The sequence below is a fragment of the Megascapheus bottae genome, chromosome 27 (genome assembly GCF_031878675.1).
Source record: "Megascapheus bottae isolate mThoBot1 chromosome 27, mThoBot2.hap1, whole genome shotgun sequence".
Lineage (NCBI taxonomy): Eukaryota > Metazoa > Chordata > Mammalia > Rodentia > Geomyidae > Megascapheus > Megascapheus bottae.
The window spans coordinates 11,530,550-11,549,810 of record NC_143535.1 but is presented as its reverse complement, the minus strand read 5'-3'; the positions used below and the strand labels follow the sequence as shown (position 1 = coordinate 11,549,810).

Genomic DNA, 19,261 nt, shown 5'->3' with positions numbered 1-19,261 from the left:
ACTTACCATATTCCCCATCATCTCTGCCTTGATAATCTTGGCACCCAATTTGTTCTTCTCATCAACAGTCAGAATGTGCAATGATTCACTCTCAGCACTACAGCAGGAACAGGAGAGAGAGGAAGAACACACAAAGAGTCAGTAGAAGTAACAACATCAATGGTTTCAGTGGTCAAGTGCTACCTTAACAACCTCAAGAAAGCTTTGCCATCAACAGCAGATCAGGATTCTAACATACATAAATTAGACTCAGGGGCCAGGAGTGTGGCTTAGTGATAGAGAGCTTGCCAGCATGCACGAAGCCCTGGGCTTGACGACTCGGTACCACATACACAGAAAAAGCCAGAAGTGGGGCTGTGGCTCAAGTGGTATCCTTGAGCAAAAGAAACTCAGGGACAGTGCCCAGGCCCCACGTTCAAGCCCCAGAAATGGAAAAAAAAAATTAGACTCAATATACAACTAAAAATATGTTATAAAGTTATGATATCCCAGAGTCCTAGGGACAATGAGGCAAATTAAAAAATCAACTACGCTGGGCTGGAGGCATGCCTAAGCAGTACAGTACCTGCCTAGCAAATTTAAGGCCTCAAGTTCAAACCCCAATACCAGAGCAACAGCAGCAACATATTCATTTAAAAAGAAAATTTTAAAAAATCAAAGACAAAGGACACTATTTGAGGTAAGGCATCACTATAATTTTCCTTCCCCTCATGTTTTTTTAGTCTGTATATCAAGAAGCAATTAAAACAAACAGTACAGACACAATTATGTGACCAAAAGAACATTACAACATTTTATATGCCTCTGTGGGTTGAGTTATTGTTTTTATCATTACTTGAATTTTTAAATGGTAACTATTTTTCAGTAGTTTTATCAAATTAAAAGTCTAGGGCATAAAAGGATTACAATAGTGCAAAACCTAGATATATAAGGCCATATAGGATGAGGCTAAATGAAAGGATCTCCAAGATATGGAAACAAGAGCTTTATCTTGTGTGATTGTTGTTCTTAATGCACTATCTCTTCTCTTTTGTTGCCCTTTGGTTAATATCATATTGTTACAGTATCTGACTTTGTTACCTGGCATGTTGCATATATGTTTGTTTATTTGAAATAGGAAAGGGAAGGGGGAAAAACAAGATGATTGGGAGGGGGTGAGGGGAAGGAAACGGGGACAAAAACATGAGAAGGAATATCAGTATGTGAGGAGTAATGCACCTACTATCTGAAGAATATAACTGTAACCCCTCTATTCATTACAATTTTTTAAAAAGATAAATGTAATTTATTTCAATTTCAAGCAAGCCAGATATATTTCTATAAATTTTACTTTTTTCAATAAACTTTTGCTTTCTAATCAATACAACTCCTCTCAATTTGCATTATTTCCCATTTAATTACTCTTTAAGAATTCTCTTTGAAAATTTACTGTTCCTACCTGTTCGCCGAAGGGAATGGCTATGCATGTGAGAGAAATTGCAGCATATGCTAATGCAATGTCTAAAGAGAACCTGTTCAATTATGCTCCTGTGAAATCTACCTGCTCCTGGGTATGCCTGTTAAATTTCTGTTTCCTGGGTAAGAAATATCTTGATAGCTTTTCCCCCTGCATTTTCTGCTTTTCTTTACTTTCCAAATACTTGACTTTCCATATCTAACTTTCCTTTCCACCAAAATTATGCCTAATTCATCTATTTTTTTTTTCTTGTGGGTCATGGGGCTTGAACTTTGGGCCTGGGCGCTGTCCTTGAGATCTTCAGCTCAAGGCTACCACCCTACCCTTGAGCCAAGCCTCACTTCCCATCTTCTAGAGGTTAACTGGAGATAAGAGTCTCAGGTCCTTTTGTGCCCAGGCTGGCTTTGAGCCTTGATCCTCCGATCTCAGCCTCCTAAGTAGCTAGGATTATAGGCATGAGCCACCCACCAGGCTTAATTCATCTTTTTGTCTCAACACTAAGCAGCTAAAAAAATTAAGAACTAAGGGAAGATAAACTGGATAAAGAGGTTTCCTTGGGACCAGGAGTTTGGCCGAGTGGTAGATTGCTTGCTTAGCATGCACAAAGACCCAGAATAAGCTGGAAGGGGTACTATGACTCAAGTGGTAGAGCTCTAGCCCTCAGAAAGCCCAAAGACAAAGGCTCAGGCCCTGAGTTCAAGCCCCAAACTGGCCAAAAAAAAAAAAAAGGAAAAAAAGAAAAGAAGGAAAGGAAAGGAGAGAGAGAGAGAAGAGTAAAAGAAAGGACAGGGGAAGGGAACAAAGAGTTGGTAAGAAAGGGAGAAAAATGATAAAATACCCATCAAGAGTAGACTTCATGTCCTGCAAATGTTCTCTTTGTGCTGGGTCATCGCTCATGCTCTTGACCTGTAACTCTTCTCTCCCATCTCCTGGACTACATTGGCAGCTAGCGCTGTTCTGGGTTTCCAGTGGCTTTGGATCTACATATTTCTTGTCTTCTTCTCTTCCATCAGGGCGATGCCATGATGGTTTTTCACTGTTTTCTTCACTGCTTTCCATGGGTTTTCTAAAGCCACGATGCAAAGAACCCTGAGCTACTAGGGCTGAAGATGAAGCAGATGATTCAAAACTTCTGGCCTTAAAGTGCAATGGCAGTTCATCATCATCACAGGGTCTTAAGAATTTAGGTCTCGACTTTCTGGAGCAGAACTCCTGACTTTGCCTTAGACTGTATTCTCTGGTACAAGTTTCTAAAGACCCAGATCTCTTACTTTTTTCCTCAGTGTGAAACTTATCTTCATTGTTTCTGTTTCCAATGCCAGTTGTTCCATATCTGTCTCTTGAACTGTTACTAGATTTTGCTAAGTCTGATTTTCTACTTTCCTTACTATTTTGTGTTTCATCCAAATATGCTGGTTTCCTCCACCGTTCCCTTCTATAATCGTCTTTTTTGGATGCAATTTTTTCAGCTTCTTCTAATTTCGACTGAAATACTTCCATCGACTACAAAGAAAAAAGAACATATTTAAAATTAAGACTCAGGAGAGAGTGAGGGTAACAGAAGACACTGTTCAGAAGGAATTGTACTCATTACCTGACTCAGAAAACCATAATCCCTCTGTACATCACCTTTACAATAACAATAATTTAAAAAAAAAAAAAAAAGAGGGGCCAGGAGTTTAGCCTAGCATTAGAGTGCTTCCCTAGCATGCACAAAGGCCTGGGTTCAATTCCTTGGTACCACATACACAGAAAAAACTGGAAGTGGTACTGTGGCTCAAGCTCTAGCCTTGAGAAAAACCAACGACAGTGCTCAGTCCCTGAGTTCAAGCCCCCAGGACTGGCAAAAAAAAGAAAAAAGAAGAAGACCCTGTGACTTGATTCCCCTTGTTACTGTACCATTATCACCTGCCAAAGTGTAGAATAAAAATACATGCCACCAACAAAGCACCCATACAATCATTCCATATTAAACACTTTTATGAACATGAGCAAGCAATGAACATTTATCAAATAACATTTTTTTAAAAACCCAAAATACTCCATTAATACAGAATATAATATACATATAATATTTTAAGTAGTTCACACTGGAAATGAGATTCAAGGGTTACTAAACTGCTAAAAGACAACAGGCAGATGGAGAAGAAAAGTAATAATTTAAAACTGCTCAAAAAATGTCCAGATATACTGATAAAACGCAAAGTCTTAAAAACCACATTAGCCTGGGAATAGTAGTTGTAAGAAAATAAATACAATAACCTGGACAACTGATTCTAGAGAACCAGCAAGTGTACGTTAGTAGTCCCACAAATAAGGAACAAAAATATATAGACAAAGTATGAGTACATAAAAAAATGTTACCCCAGATGATCTTTCAGATCAAAAAGACTCATTAATAGCCTTGCAAGCAAAATAGAAAGAGAAGAGAGAAAAAGACTTATACATGGGGGTGGGAGGAAGGGAAATGGGGACCAAGACATGTGAAAGGGTATCAATGTATGGGAATTAATGCACCATCTTTCTGGCAAATATCATGTAACCCTTCTATTAATTACAATAATAAATATATGAAAAAAGAAGACTTATACATAATCAAAAACTACTAATCCTTGAGTCTCCAAATTCTAACAGTAAATCCTTCACAGAGACTAACTGGTAAAGGACTACAGATGGCGTGAGCAGACACACACACACAAGGGAGAAAGATGACAGGTTACTTCTGGAGAAAAGTAAGCAAGTAGGACTGGAAATATGTACAGATGCACTGTTAAAATGTTTTCAGAATACAGACAGAGCTGGTATGTGGCTTAAAGGCATAATGCCTGCCTAGCATGCATGAAGCCCTGGATTCCATTCCTCTGTACCATAAAAACAGAAAAGGCTGGAAGTGGCACTGTGGCTCACGTGGTAGAATGCTAGCCTTGAGCAAAAGAAGCTCAGGGATAGCACCCAAACCCACTGTTCAAGTACCAGGATACACTCTCATACTCTCATTCTCTCTCTCTCTCTCTCTCTCTCTCTCTCTCTCTCTCTCTCTCTCTCTCTCACACACACACACACACACACACACACACACACACACACACACACAGGAAAAGGGTTAAGACTCCTCAAATATACCCAACTCTTAAATTTATGAAGTTTCAACAATGGTTGTCTCCAGAATATGTTCTATATTACTTAAAGTTTCTTTCAAAAATGTAAAAATAACATTTTTATACTTTAAGTGTTTCATAGCACAAAACAAAATTAAAGGCAGTTAATTTTTCAAGTAAAGTCTAGAAATAATACATACTTGTCTCCTTCCTATACTTACCCCATACCTTTCAGATACAATATCCTCAAAATCTCTGTTTTCTTTCTCAGCTTGTTCCTTCATTCTTTGGTAAGACTTCCTTAGCCAGCTTAATCCGCCATCCTCTACTCCTGAAGCTAAGTTGCAATAACAGACATTAGTTTATACTGTTAATATGGTCATCAAAGAATTGGTACTTGTTTCTGTCACTTCTAAAGTATGAAATATTTTTCTTTGAAAATGTAAAAACAATAAGCACATTTAGGATTATATTTTTTTAACATCTCAGGATTTGAACACAAGTCCCCACACTTGCTTAGCTTATTTGTTCAGCTGATGTTCTATCACTTCAGCCAGGCTCCCACCCAGTTTTTGCTAGTTATTTTGGAGATGGAGTCTCACAGACTTTTCTGCCCAGGGTGGATTTGAACCTTGATCCTCTGCATCTCAGCCTCCTAATTAAATAGGATCATAGGCATGAGCCACTAGCATCTAGCTTCAATATGTAATTCTCAAATTAGTTCTATCCAGTTTAATTATATTCTCTCATTCAAATCTTAAGTTTATCAAGAAATCTCCTCTAAAACAACTGCGACCTTCCTTAACTTTGTACTTCAAGATGTTTAGATGACGATTACACTTTTCATTCCAAAGTTTGTTTTTGTTTTTGCTTACTCCTTATTTATAGTCTGTGAGTTCAAAATTAAGAGTGTAACCCCTTGTAGATCTGAGCCTAAATCCGTAATCTACACGGCAATAAGTAGAGTAAGCAGTAACTTTCCTACTGTCCCAGCTATTTCATTGAACTGTTAAGGCCTCAGGATGATATATGCATCTAATAAAGTTCCAGTGGCACAGTTCTAACTCCCTGAACACTTACTAAAAATGTTAACATAGCTTAGAGAAAAAACACAAGTGAGACTGTTTTTATTCCCTATGATGCTATTTATGAAGGAAATTTAAAACAAATATTTCCAGCCAATCCAATCATGAGTTAAATCTATAGTGTTAAAAGTATTTACAGGGCTGGGAGCACAGTCTAGTGGTAGAGTGCTCGCCTAGCATGCACAAAGTCCTAGGTTCAAATCCTTGGTACCATGTACTCAGAAAAATCCAGATGTGGAGCTGTGGCTCAAGTGGCAAAGCACTAGCCTTGAGAAAAAAGTGTCCAAGGACAGTCCCCTGGCCCTGAGTTCCAAGCCACAAGACTGGTTAAAAAAAAAAAAAAGTATTTACATACTATCAACAAACTGTGTTGGGGATAATACTCCATTCAACATCCTTAATAATTTCCTAATTAAAACAATCCTAATGAAGTCTCTTAATATGAGAAATCGCCAAATTTAATATTTAAAAAGCAAACAAAAAATATCAACTTGCATTATCATCTTCAAATTCAACCAACAAATATTTAACAAATATTTGCCATTTATGGTAAAACTTATTAAATACAGAATATAAAATCAAGAGTAAGGGGCCAGGAAGGTAGCCTAGTGGTAGAGGGCTTGCCTAGCATACATGGAGCCCTGGATTCAATTCCTCAGTACCACATACACAGAAAAATCCGGAAGTGGTGCTGTAGCTCATGTGGTAGAGCTGCTAGCCTTGAGAAAGCCCAAGGACAATGCCCAGGCCCTGAGTTCAAGACCCAGTCTGGCAAAAAAAAAAAAAAAAAAAAGAATAAGGCTAGTTCTCTATGTTAAGATAAAAATACTGGGGCCAGGAGCATAGCCTAGTGGTAGAGTGCTCACCTAGCATGCCAGCATGCATGAAGCCCTAGGTTCAATTCCTCAGTACCACATACTCAGAAAAAGCTGGAGCAAAAGTGTCCAAGGATAGTGCCCAGGCCCTGAGTTCAAGCACTAGAACTGGCAAAAAAAAAAAAAAAAAAAAGATAAAGATACTATAAATCAGAATAGCAAATTTACTGCTACATATTGGTATGTATTTGAATTTCAAACCTGTTTAATTAATTATTCAAAATTAAGTAATGTTTCAAACATAATTCAAAGATATTTTGTTATAAACAAAATACAACAAAATGAATCTAGGTGTCTCCCCTAGTTCTCTCAGAAATGCAGTAAATATCAGGAGATCTAGATTTTTTGGCTTCCTACTACTATTAAACAGTCATTAAGATCAAAAGCAAATCTAATTTCTTTGGAGGCTTGCTTCTTCATCTATTAAAGAAGGCAGTTGATTAAAGCTACCTTCAGAAGTGCTTCCAAGTCAAAAGACTTTAGCAGGGTAAGACTTTAGGGGTAAGAATCAACAATAAAGGCAAAATCACACTCAAAGAGTGTAAGGAAGAATTTCTACTAGCATATGCTAATAAATTTAAGTGTTCTAAAGAATCCAGAGTAACCTATCCTGACTAGGAATCAGAGAGTAGAGTTCTAGCTGTACTCAGAGTCTATGAGCAAATTAAGTTACCTGGCCACTTAAGCCTGTTTCTTGAGCTAAAATTAGAAAAAATGGTATCCATTCTGCCTTTCTTATATGGTTGCTATGAGGAAAAGCTGATGTATAAATGAGCCATGTAAACTCTAAAATTGCATAGATATTTCCCATTATTCAAATACGATTTTAAACAATTTTCTAAAGGCTCTAAAAATGACTTACTTTTCTACCTAGTTTCTGCTAAGAAAAATAGATCAACTAAATAATTGTTGAAAACATACCATTACTCAAAAAACTGTTGACAAAATATTTCCAAGGCTCACATCTACAATCCTAGCTACTCAGGAGGCTGAGATCTGAGGATCGTGGTTCAAAGCCAGCTCCAGCACTAAATAAAGACTGAAAGAGTCTTATCTCCAATTAACCATTAGAAAATCAGAAGTGGTGCTGTGACTCCAGGGGTAAGGTGGTAGCCATGAGCTGAGGAGCTCAGGGACAGTGCCCAGCCCAATGTTCAAACCCCACAATTGCCTCCCCACCAAAAAAACAAAATTATAAAGAAACCTATTTGTTGTGCTGAGTGGCTTTGGGTATATCCAAAATAAAAAAAGGATTTAAATAGTCAAAAAATAATGTATATGAAGAATAAAATAGATTAATAAATCACTAATGTGAAAAGATGACATAATTTGTATTATTATTAATGTATTATGTGAAATTAAATAAACATTACATTGATTACCAAATGCAACATATATTGGCATATGAGTAATTTTTTCTTTTTTCCTTTTTTTTGGTGCCTTTCTTGTGATTTAAACTCAGAACCAGAGTGCTGTCCCTGAGCTTTTGTGCTTAAGGCTAGGGCTCTACTAATTGAGCCGTAACTCCACTTCCAGCTTTATGCTGTTTAATTAGAGATAGAGTCTCACCAACTTTACCTGTCCAAGATGGTTTGAACCATGATCCTCAGATCTCAGCTGCTGAGAAGCTAGGATTACAGGCATGAGCCATTGATGCACAGCTAAGTAATTTTTAATTAAATGATAAAGAATGCTCATGTAACCCTTACTTTGTCTCCATCTGCTGGAAAATAACAGCATTTTCCTAAAATCAATACAAATTTTATAAATACTGGAAAAGGAACATTTTCTGAAGACATGAAATCCTATCTTTAATGTTTTCACACTATTTACATGCAATTTCACACTTAATAATTTTTATATTTCCCTAGTTAATATACTAAATGAAAAGCATCATGATATTTTCACAGTGCCATACTTCATATTAACCCATTTAAGACAAAAATGTATAAATGAAAACGTTACTGAGTATAAAAATGATCAGTGTGATCCCAAATATAGAATTGAGTAATGACTTACTCAAGACTTCAAAAGGGACTATGTATTTTATCCATACTTTGTTGTCAAATCAGGCTATTCCCTTAGGAACACCAAGTTTTAAGGAATCAAAAAATGTCTACGTATACAAAAACATGAGAAGGGGTATCAGTGTGAGAAATAATGCACCTACTATCTGGCGAATGTAAATGTAACCCGTCTATACATTACAATAAATAAATAATTAATTAAATAAATAGAAATGTCTATGTGTCTACCTTTAGTAACTGAAGACACACCACAGTCTTCTGACGGAAGGCCTGTCCCACCATCTTTCCAATATGGATTCAATTCTCTTTCTAGCAGTTTGGACTAGGGAAAGCAAAAAACATTTTCAAAAGTTATAAAGTAAAAACAAATCCACAAAATAAATAAATCTAAAAAATGCTGATAAGTAATAATATGATGCCCAGTTAGCAGTTAGTTATAACCCTGAATATAACCCATTTATAAGGCACAATATTTTATAATCCTCAGGTAATTATGTCTAAATTCACATTCATTCAATGCTTATATGGAATATGTCCTATGTCTCACAACAGTGTTAGGTGTGGAAGATACAACTGTCAATGAAACTGACTCATTCCTAACTAGCTTATGATACAGCAAGGAATATAGACAATAAATAACTGATACATGCCCTAAAGAATGAAATACCAAATGAAAGTCACATAAAGAATTCAAACTTGTCTCACACTGCATGATCAAATACTCCCTGGAGGAAGTAATACATGGTAGTCTCGGACAGATAAGCAGAAATTAGTTTGTGCTGAGGACACAGGGAGAAGGTGGAGAACATACAAACATTCCAGTATGTTCACTAAACCTTATGATAGGAAATACAATGATTTCAAGGAAATTAACTTAACTTATACCAGCTAGGAATGCACACAATAGAGAAGTGGTGATGTGGCTCAAGTGGCAGAGCACTAGCCTTGAGCAAAAAGTGTCCAAGGACAGTGTCATAGCCCTGAGTTCCACAGGACAGGAAGGAAGGAAGGAAGGAAGGGAGGGAAGGAGGGAGGGAGGGAGAGAGGGAGAAAGAGAGAAAGAGAGAAAGAAAGAGAGAAAGAGAGAAAGAGAGAAAGAAAGAAAGAAAGAAAGAAAGAAAGAAAGAAAGAAAGAAAGAAAGAAAGAAAGAGCAGCGAGGGAGGGAGGGAGGGAAGGAAGGAGAAAGGAAGGGGAAAGGAAGGAAGGAAGGAAGGAGGGAGGGAGGGGGGAAGGAAGGGAGGGAAGGTAGGAAAGAAGGGAGGGAGGAAAGGGAGGGAAGGGACAGAGAGAGGGAAGGAGGGAGGGAGGGAGGGAAGAATGGTAGTAGATCTCTTGATCTGAGAATCAGAGCTTGAGTCAGTCCAGACAGACCAATCTGAAAGTCTTATTTCCAATTAATCAGCAAAAAGCTGGAAGTAGAGGAGTGGTTGAAGTAGTAGAGTTCCAGGTGTGAGCAAAAAAGCCGAGCAAAAGCTCTCAAGGCCCTGAGTTCAAGCCCCAGAGACAGCACCAAAACAAAACAAAACAACCAAAAAACAAAGCCACCTTTAATCCTAGCTACTTAGAAGGTAATAACAAAAGGATCACAGTTCAAACAAGGTTAGCCCAGGTAAAAAGTCAGTGAGATCTTATCTCAAATTACAAGGCAGGCATGGTATCTCATGTCTAAAGTCCTAGTTATAGAAGAGTAGGTAGTAGGATCTTGCTGTGAGGCCAAGATCATATTTGAATCAAAATGGGCTGGAGGTGTCAAAGCACCTGCCAATCATCCATTAAAATTGTACTTCTAGGCTCCTAGAATTGGGTGATTCCCTAGAGAAGATGCAAGCTTCAGTACTTCCTTACTAGCTGGATTCATTCATATGCCTCCTTTTTATTTTTTTAAAAGTTTGGTTTATTTTATTTTGCTTCTAAAGATTCCCCAGTGTTTTTACCAACCAAATAAAAACAATCAAATAGGGGCCAGAAGTTTGGCCCAGTGGTAGAGTGTCTGCCTAGCAGGCATGAAGACCAGGGTTCAATTCCTCAGTACCACATACATAGAAAAAGCCAGGAATGGTGCTGTGGCTCAAGTGGTAGAGCTCTAGCCTTGGGAAAGCCTAAGGACAGTGCACAGGCCCTGAGCTCAAGCCTCAGGACTGACAAAAAAAAAATTTTAGTATATATATGCTTATAATATATTTAGAATTACAAGGTATCTTTAAATGGAAGCTTTATATGGTACTTAACTCAATGTGTTTCACTGAAAAGGAAATCAGGGGCTCTGTTTTAATTCAATGATGGTAACATCCATTCAATATGCACTTAGCTATATATGCCCAAGATTTATAAATCTAATATAGCTCATTTCCTATACGAAACTGAGGTTAAAAGAATGTATGTTATAGTTCATAATAGTCCACAGTAGTTATATTAAATATCATGGAAGAAAAAATATTTTATAAGTTAAACTGTATTTATATAACTGTCTTCATGGTTTATTAAAGGCAAATTTAGAAAAGTAAACATTTCAAAAACTCTTACCCGTTCCAATGCTTCAGTTTTCTCTTGCTCTATTTTTCTTATGGTTTCCTTTTCAGCTTTTAGTGATGCTGATGATACAGTTTTAACAGACATAAAATCAACTGTCATCCACTCATCCCTCTGTTTAAAAGAAAAAGAGACCATTTTACTCTGAACTGATAAGAATTTAGTAAGAGCAGAACTTTGAAAGCATTTGAGCAGAATCAAATCCTACAAGGCTGAAATGTAGCCACTCAGGTTTCTTATTTCCTCTACACCTTAGTCTCAAACATTAATCTTTGTTACTTGACCTTTGGTGAAGAGTGAACAAATTACATCCTTTCTTGGGCACATAAACTATAATTCAAACTTCGTTGAACTATTCAATTATATTTGAAATAAATTTTATCATGTGGTGAAAGGAGAGAAACACTGTGATTGAATTCTGTCCACATGGAAGGGTCAGAAACAGTGCAAGGCTACACACACCTGAGGAGCAAGTGCCACCTCTACCAACAAGCAGAAGCTGGGAACTCCACGGCTGCAGTACCCGTCTCACATCTCACAGCAGAGGTTCAGCAAATCACTTCATTAGTAAAAATCATTCAGAAGCCACAAATTGTTTCTGAACTAATTTTTCTCCTGAAGAAATTATAATCATGTTTCATCTTAACATTCACCTAATTCCTAGAAGCTGATACTTCTTTCACTCACCTGAATAACTTGGCCGTCACCTTCTTTTTCTGACTTTTCACCCTTCACTTTCCAGGCCTTCCCTTTGGTAGGAAGCTGGGAAGGAACAGCTTCAACCCACTCTTCTTCAGAGCTCTAAGAAGATTTAGTACGTAAGTAAAATGCACAAGCTTTTCTATGCTCTTAAGATGGCTTGGAGTTAAAATTCTTCCACCAGATTTTTTTTTTCTCAGTCTTTCTATAATATGGCAATTTTCTGCTTTTCTGTCCACTTTCTAACTAAGTGAGTACAAGTACGATTCATTACTTCCTATCTGGATCTTCACTGTGAGTATTCATCTTTCTTTTCAGCTCCACTAGGCAGGTCAACCCATTCTAATGGCTCTACTAACACTGCTACCAAAATCACAGCCTCTCCCACTTTTGTTTCTCTGAGCTTAAGACCCACATTTCTAACATTTCCTGGACATCCCCACATAAATGTCTTCCACACATTTTCATATCATATCCAGTAAATTTTCTCAAATAGTTTTCATTAGTTTTATTATGTACTTACTGATGAACTATCAGTTGACTCATTTTTTTCATACTTCTGTTTCTTGCTCTTTTTTTTCTTTTCTTTCTTTACTTTTTTTGAATGCTTGTCTTTTTTCTTCTTTTTCTTCACAGAATGTTCCTACAAGTAATTAAATTTTAAACTAGGAAAGATTTCAAAATGAAGGCATTTGGAGTAAAAAAAAATAAAAATCCATACTCAAAGAGACTTTAAATCTTTCAGGAAGAGAAACCAAGATCACAATACATGAAACCTAAAAACATGAAATCTTCCAAGAAACTTTACAAGATTTTCTGTAAGATAGAAACTACTGACAAATGATATAGTTAATAAAAATTACAAAAATGTTTTTATGTAGACACATATGGTAGATACTTTTAAATAAGCACCCATACATGTATATACAAATATACAAACATATATGTATGTAAGCATACACACAAACATAGTTCATATAATTTCTGTATGGTCTCCCTAAATCTGTGTAAAATTATTAGCAGGTGGAGGAGGGAAACAGGAGAGGGAAGGAAAAGCACAGAGCAGCAGGAGGAGAGGGATGAGAATGAGAAGACGCCAACTGACATGAAGGAAAAAACTTGTAACGATTTACTGCACAGCCTGGCAACCAGAGTTAATGGTAACATGTATATTTCAAAATTACAACACATTTTTTTTATTTTTTTATGTTCTCACCACAAAAAAGTAGTTATGTGAGACAGGTAACTAAGTTTTTCTAATGTATACACAGAACAAAATACTATATTATGCCCCATAAATATCAATGGTTACTGTCAATTTTTTTAATATAAAAGAAAAAAAATGAGGCTTAAGCCCCCTTCCTCTAAAAATAGGAACATAGGGGGCCAAGAGTTTGGCCTAGTGATAGAGTGCTTGCATAGCATTCACGAAGACCAGGGTTCAATTCCTCAGTACCATATACATGGAAAAAAAAGCCGGAAGTGGTGCTGTGGCTCAAGTGGTAGAGCTCTAGCCTTGAGAAAGCCCAAGTGCTGAGGCCCTGAGTTCAAGGCCCAGAACTGGCAAAAAGAAAAAAAAGGAACATAACAGGATATAAAGCTTAAAATGTAAAATTTAGGTCTACAAGCTTCCCACAAACAGATAAGAAACTTGAAGTTAATTTTTCCATGAGCTAAAACAAATAATAAAATCTTTTAATGCCAAGACATCCAAATCCAAAATATTGGAATTTTGCCAGAGATAAACTATTCAATACTGCCAACTATGTAATATGTATTGTGTAATTTATGAAAACATTAAATAAAACTGCTTTATCAATATTAATTTGATTAGTATGGAAAGAGGTATCATTCCCCCAAATAAGCATGGTAATACCTCTGAGAATTGTTCAATTCGCTCATTCACATCAGGTAGCATCCATGTATCCTCACCCCGAAGCCGCTTAAGTTCTTTACGCTTTTCTTCTTTTTCAAAATTGGCTTTGGCCTACAACATGGAAAAACAAATTGACAATTGATGCAACTGCTTTTCAAAAAAGGAAAACAAAAACCATTACCACTTTCCCGGGGAATGTAACCTAGTGGAGAAGTGCTTGCCTAGCATGCACGAAGCCCTGGGTTTGATTCTTCGGTACCACATACATAGAAAAAGCTGGAAGTGGTGCTGTGGCTCAAGTGGTAGAGCTCTAGCCTTGACAACGCCCAAAGACAGTGCTCAAGCCCTGTGTTTAAGCCCTAAAAATGGCACAAAAAAAGAATTTTGATAAATTATAAAGCCTACTTCCTCTAAAGACTGTCAAAAATACATGGACAAGAATGGAGAGTATATATTACACATATTCTGAAATCAGAGAATGGTATAAACTATTCACCTGTCCAAGAAAAAAACTGCTCCCTTCTGGCTATAGTCACTACTCAGCCTTCTGTCTCTTCTACTTTGTGTCCACTGACTCCTTCTCATATGAAAGCATTTAACTTCACCTAAAACATATCTCAAAACAAAAATCCATGCTCTTTATAGTTCAACGATTGTAAGTGTGCCCTTTCATTGTCACATCTCTTATTTTTCTCCTCTAATCCTGGGAATCAGAAGCTGGGACACTCACTCATGCTAAGCAAGTGTTCACAAATGAGCCACACGCCCTCACCCCAGGTCGTTATCCTAGCGCTTCCATGTTGAATAGCTTGCCATTTAATTCAGTGGTTCACTCCCTCTGTGTTGATGTTACACTCTGCATCTGTCTTGTTTGTTTTTTTTTAGTAGGTGGTGGAGCTTGAACTCAGAGCCTTGGGCACTGTCCCTGTTCTACCACTTACAGCCACAGCTCTACTTCCGGGTTTGTTTTGTTTATTTATTTTCCGGGTGGTTAAATGCAGGTAAGAGTCTCGGGGATTTTCCTGCCCGGTCTGCCTGCGAACCGCAATCCTCCCGAGCAGCTGAGATCCCAGGCTTGAGCCGACCGCGCGCGGCCCGTTCCTCCACCTCTGGTGTTGATTTGTTTACGTCAGTGAAGGCTGACGCGAGCCGCCGGCCTATTTCAGGGCGCCTGGCTTCGCTTCGGATCCCAGCAGAGGGGGAAGACGGCGAGACGCCCCCGTCAGAGTCGCCGCGGGTGCGGGGCGGCGAGCGGAGGGGAGCGGAGGGCTCCGAGGTAAGGGAACGCGGGGCTGAGGCAGCGGGCGTCGGCAGAGACGCCCGGGGTTCCGCACTGCCACGGGGGACCCCTCCCGGAGAACCATGGCAGCTCCAAAAACGGGGGTACCTGACGCAACACCTCGGCCCTGGCACTTCGGAGCTGCTCTTTACGTTCTTCGATACTCTTGGCGCTTTCGAATCTCACCCCGGAGGCCGCCATCGTTGTTGTGGTCGTAAAGCGAGGACGCCAAAGCCGTTAGGCAAACCCGCTTTACGACCTCAGGCGTAAATCTTTAGTAAACAAACCGGGACTTCCGACTACGGGAGGAAGGGGGCGGGGCTCTAATTAGGGAGCATGCGCAGATGTGACTTCCCCCACCCCACCCCTCACGCTTGATTGGCCCCACGAATCTTAAAGGGAGAGCCGAGCCTGGTGTGGATGTCAAAGCTCTATCTAGTCCAACAGGAGTGTCGTAAGGTTCTTACTTCCAATTAACCACCAAAAGACCGGAAGTGGTGCTGTGGCTCAAGTGGTAAAGCGCAAGCCTGGAGCTGAAGAGCTGAGGGACAGCGACCAGCACCGCAACCGACAAAAAAAAAAATACATATTTCACTGTGTACATGAAGACAAGCTGGAGTTCCAGGCCCCCCTCCCACAGCTCACGTGTTTAAAATCTGTCCCTAGGTGAAGGTCCATTTGCCTTTGTTCTTGTTTGTGGTTTTGTTGCTGCTGCTGCTGCTCCCTGGGGCTTTGTATAGATCATAAATATTAATGAAGTTCACCTTTTTTTCATGAATTGGTCTTAAAATTAATCCTATGTGGCTTATATCAGTGGCCTCATTGGACACATGTGAGTCTTTTGCAGTACTGTGGCGTGTTGATTTTCTGTAACCTTACAGTAAGGGCAACCCTTCTGCAGATGTAGCAACTCTGTGAGAATCCTGCTTCTTTAAAAAGCACTCTTAACATCCAGCTCTACACCTGGCCCTTCTGGAAACCATCTGGGGAGGCTGAGACTGGTGCTGTGCAAGCCTGAGTAGAGAGGTCACTTTGAGGAAAGATACCCAAATTGTGAGATTATCTCCCAAGAGACAAAAGGACTGCTCCCTTTGTTTTCTTAGCAGCCTTAATATGCTTGACATCCAGAGACAGAGCATTAGCTCTGCTTCATACAGTTAGACAGAGGTGGGGGAAAGCATAGGATAAGCCATTTTCCTCTCTTTTTGCGTCAAGCTAATTTCGCAGGCAAAAAAAGCTCCTTAAAAATTTGCAAGAAACCATATACTTCATACTTCTCCATCCTCTAAAGTCTACCTTTTAAAGTCTAAACTAGGTTATAACCAGAAAGAAGTGATGTAGGCTCTTGGATAATGTCTGATTTGATTCATTTTATTAGGGAGGCTGAGGCTTGAACAACTGATGCATCTCCATCTCCCCTACTCCCTCCCCCCCCACCAAAAAAAAAAAACTGTTCAAGGCACCGTTGATTGGAAAGGCTGTTGTTGCACCTGCTCACCCCATACCAAAGGCATCTAGGAAAGCATGCTGTGAAATACCATCCAACCGCTCTGATGGCTTACACTGGTTTTTTTGTTTTGTTTTTATTGGTCTTGGGGTTTGAGACTCTATCTCAGGGACTTTTCTGCATGGGCTGGCTTTAATTCTCAATCCTCATAAATAAGATTACATGCTTGAGCCACTGGCACCAGCTTACACTGAATTTTAACTAATATTTTTGTTTTATTTTTTGCGATAGTGGGGTTTGAATTCAAGGCCTCCCACTTGCTAGGTGAGCGCTCTCACCACACATCATGTTCTCCCCACCCTTTCTTGGAGAGGTTTTTGATTTTTAGGTTCAAAGCTCTCAAGGTGACCCCGATGATCAGAATCATTTATTAAAACAACAAAAACACTATAATGGTTCAACCAGACTGTAGATTATTGAAGGTAATCCAAACTGCATTCACCTCTTTTTATTTTCCACAACCATTTTATTATTAAAATCATTAACCATTCTTCCAAGTATAGACAAAATACCACCCCAACACTGATGACTCTAAATGTCATCACAGCCTTTCTGTAAAAACCTACATCAAGCTTGGTGTGTGTGTGGGGGGGGGGGGGCGGGGAGTCATGGAGCTTGAACTCGGGGCCTGGGTGCTGACCCTGAGCTCTTTTCCTCCAGGCCAGCAGCTCTACCACTTTGAGCTCTACTCATTTTTGAACGGAGATTTTTCTGCTCAGGTTGACTCTGAACCATGATCTTCCGATCTAGCTCCTAGCTCCTGAGTAGCTAGGATTACAGGCATGAGCCCTTGGCACCTAGCTCATCAATTTTTTTTTCTTTTCTAGTCCTGGGGCTTGAACTAGGTGCTTGAATACTATTCTTGAGCTTTCTCAAGGCTAGAGTTCTACCACTTGAACCATAGCCCCATTTCCAGCTTTTTCTATGAATGTGGAAACAAGGAATTGAATCCTGGTCTTTATGCATGGTAGGCAAGCGCTCTACCACTAGGCCAAACTCCCAGCCCAAGTTTTTCAATTCTGTTACATTTACTTAATCTTTAGTTTTTAGATTTCTTCTGTAACTCTCCTTCAACCTTTTTATTTTTTCTTAAAGTTTACAGTATAACAATGTATGGTCAGTGCTCTAGTATAAAAAATACATTTTGGAGCTATTCCAATTAAATACTATCTTGAATGTTGAATGCTTTTACTGTGTTAAATATCTAGGGATGTTTCTTTATTAGTCATGACTGTTGGTGTTCCATATTCTTCCACATGGATGTCTCTTAGGTTGAATTTTCTGTTGTGTGCTTGAATAAATTGTCTATGCTTGTAATATATATCTCTTTTCCCTAGTCTAGAGCAATGCTTCAGAGATTGTGTTTTTGATACTATCCCAATGGTCTTCTAAATTCCATTTGTATTTTCTTAATGTCTTCTCAATATCTTTGATCTAATTCTTGTGCGTTATCTTCGTTCACTTTTTAAAAACTTACTGTGCAGTGAAGGCTTTATCCTAAGTGACAGATGAAGACACTGGTTCTGTGAGTGTATACATTCTGATGCACCTTAGTTCTTTCCCCAGCTCACAGTTCCAAAGGTGCCTTCTGAGCTGATGTTTCCTGATCAGTAGATTCATATTTTTTGGAAATATTTAAAACAGATACAACTAAGGGACCTGATCAAAATGAATACAACACACTCCTGCCCTCAGAGAATCTAGCTGAACTAGCCTAGAAATGTGGTCTTGAACGTCGATAGGTAATCATGCAAGTGGTAAGAGGTCACATTTTGAGATGCTGTTTTGGGTGATTACACACCATTTGGAGATTGTAGGGAAACATCCAAAGGCCATTTTATCCAACTAAAACAGCGATTCAACATTAAGAATAGAAGGGAAAACATGATTTTGACCAGTGGAGATTGCAGCTCTGCATCCACTCTCCGTGATTATGGAAGTTTTGTTTTTTTGGTTTGGTTTTTTTTTTTTTTTTTTTTGGTAATTAGTATACAGTAATTGCACAGAGGGATTTCACTGGTTATGTCCACACATGCATACAATGCGCATATTACTCTGAAAGCTATTCTTTAGATCCCACCTGTGGGCTTCTGTGCCAGCTGGCAGGGGGCTGACCAGATGTCTGCTCAGTGGTCAGTGTACATATGCCTCTTCACACTCAGAGGGGAGAGGTATGTGCTCTTGGTAGTTCTCTAGGAAACATCAAGGTCATGTATCACATTTCTCATTTCATATGAGCTTAAAATTACTCATTTGCCTGAGAGTTTTCAAATCCATTTTTCTCAGCATTGATTTGTGATCAACGTTTTGTTCAGGACAATGTTCTTAGGCCACCTGGACAAAAATCTGTGTCCCAATTAAAAACGGACCACCTGGTTTCACAGAAAAAAGTTTAAAGTTTTTAAATAAAGTATCATTACCTTGAAAACCTGAAGAAGATACTGTTTTAGTGTCACCTATCACAGAAACTGCCAACTGTCACAAAGTTTCTTTTATCATATATAGTCAATTATGTTGACAATATCCTGGTTTGCAATATATGAATTTTCTGTTTCTCGCCAAGACTATGTGGACCCATTTATTTCCTGATAGGATGTATAAAGAAGGTTGCTTTGTTACTGGAGACACAGAGCTTTTATTCCATAAAGCATCACATAGAAGATACATGCGCACAGAGTCAGTGACAGAGTTAAGGAGAGAAATCTTTAAATGTTATATAAAACACATTTTGTCAGCAATACAGAAAAAGAGGTAAGGTTTGAAACAGGAGGAAATCACAGAAAGCATTTAGTAACAGTCAGAATTACAAGAATCTACCAATGGATGTGG

General features: G+C 38.6%; 1 protein-coding gene across 3 annotated transcripts in view; it reads right to left on the bottom strand.

Moving 5' to 3' along the window:
• Cwf19l2 (CWF19 like cell cycle control factor 2) overlaps window positions 1-15,174 on the bottom strand; it is a 42,480-nt gene extending 27,306 nt beyond the window's left edge. The window contains exons 1-9 of one of the 3 annotated variants that reach the window (XM_090319584.1): window positions 15,034-15,174; window positions 13,647-13,757; window positions 12,294-12,413; window positions 11,759-11,872; window positions 11,066-11,185; window positions 8,770-8,863; window positions 4,776-4,891; window positions 2,295-2,959; window positions 7-97 (exon numbers count right to left, since the gene is read on the bottom strand). In XM_090319584.1, the coding sequence (XP_090175710.1) occupies window positions 7-97; window positions 2,295-2,959; window positions 4,776-4,891; window positions 8,770-8,863; window positions 11,066-11,185; window positions 11,759-11,872; window positions 12,294-12,413; window positions 13,647-13,757; window positions 15,034-15,126 (1,524 nt within the window). In that variant the 5' untranslated portion in view covers window positions 15,127-15,174. Of the gene's footprint in view, window positions 1-6; window positions 98-2,294; window positions 2,960-4,775; window positions 4,892-8,769; window positions 8,864-11,065; window positions 11,186-11,758; window positions 11,873-12,293; window positions 12,414-13,646; window positions 13,758-14,418; window positions 14,500-14,587; window positions 14,883-15,033 lie in introns of those variants that run through there. The other 2 variants (XM_090319585.1, XM_090319587.1) reach the window with 2 other exon arrangements.
• Between the last annotated feature and the right edge of the window lie 4,087 nt (window positions 15,175-19,261).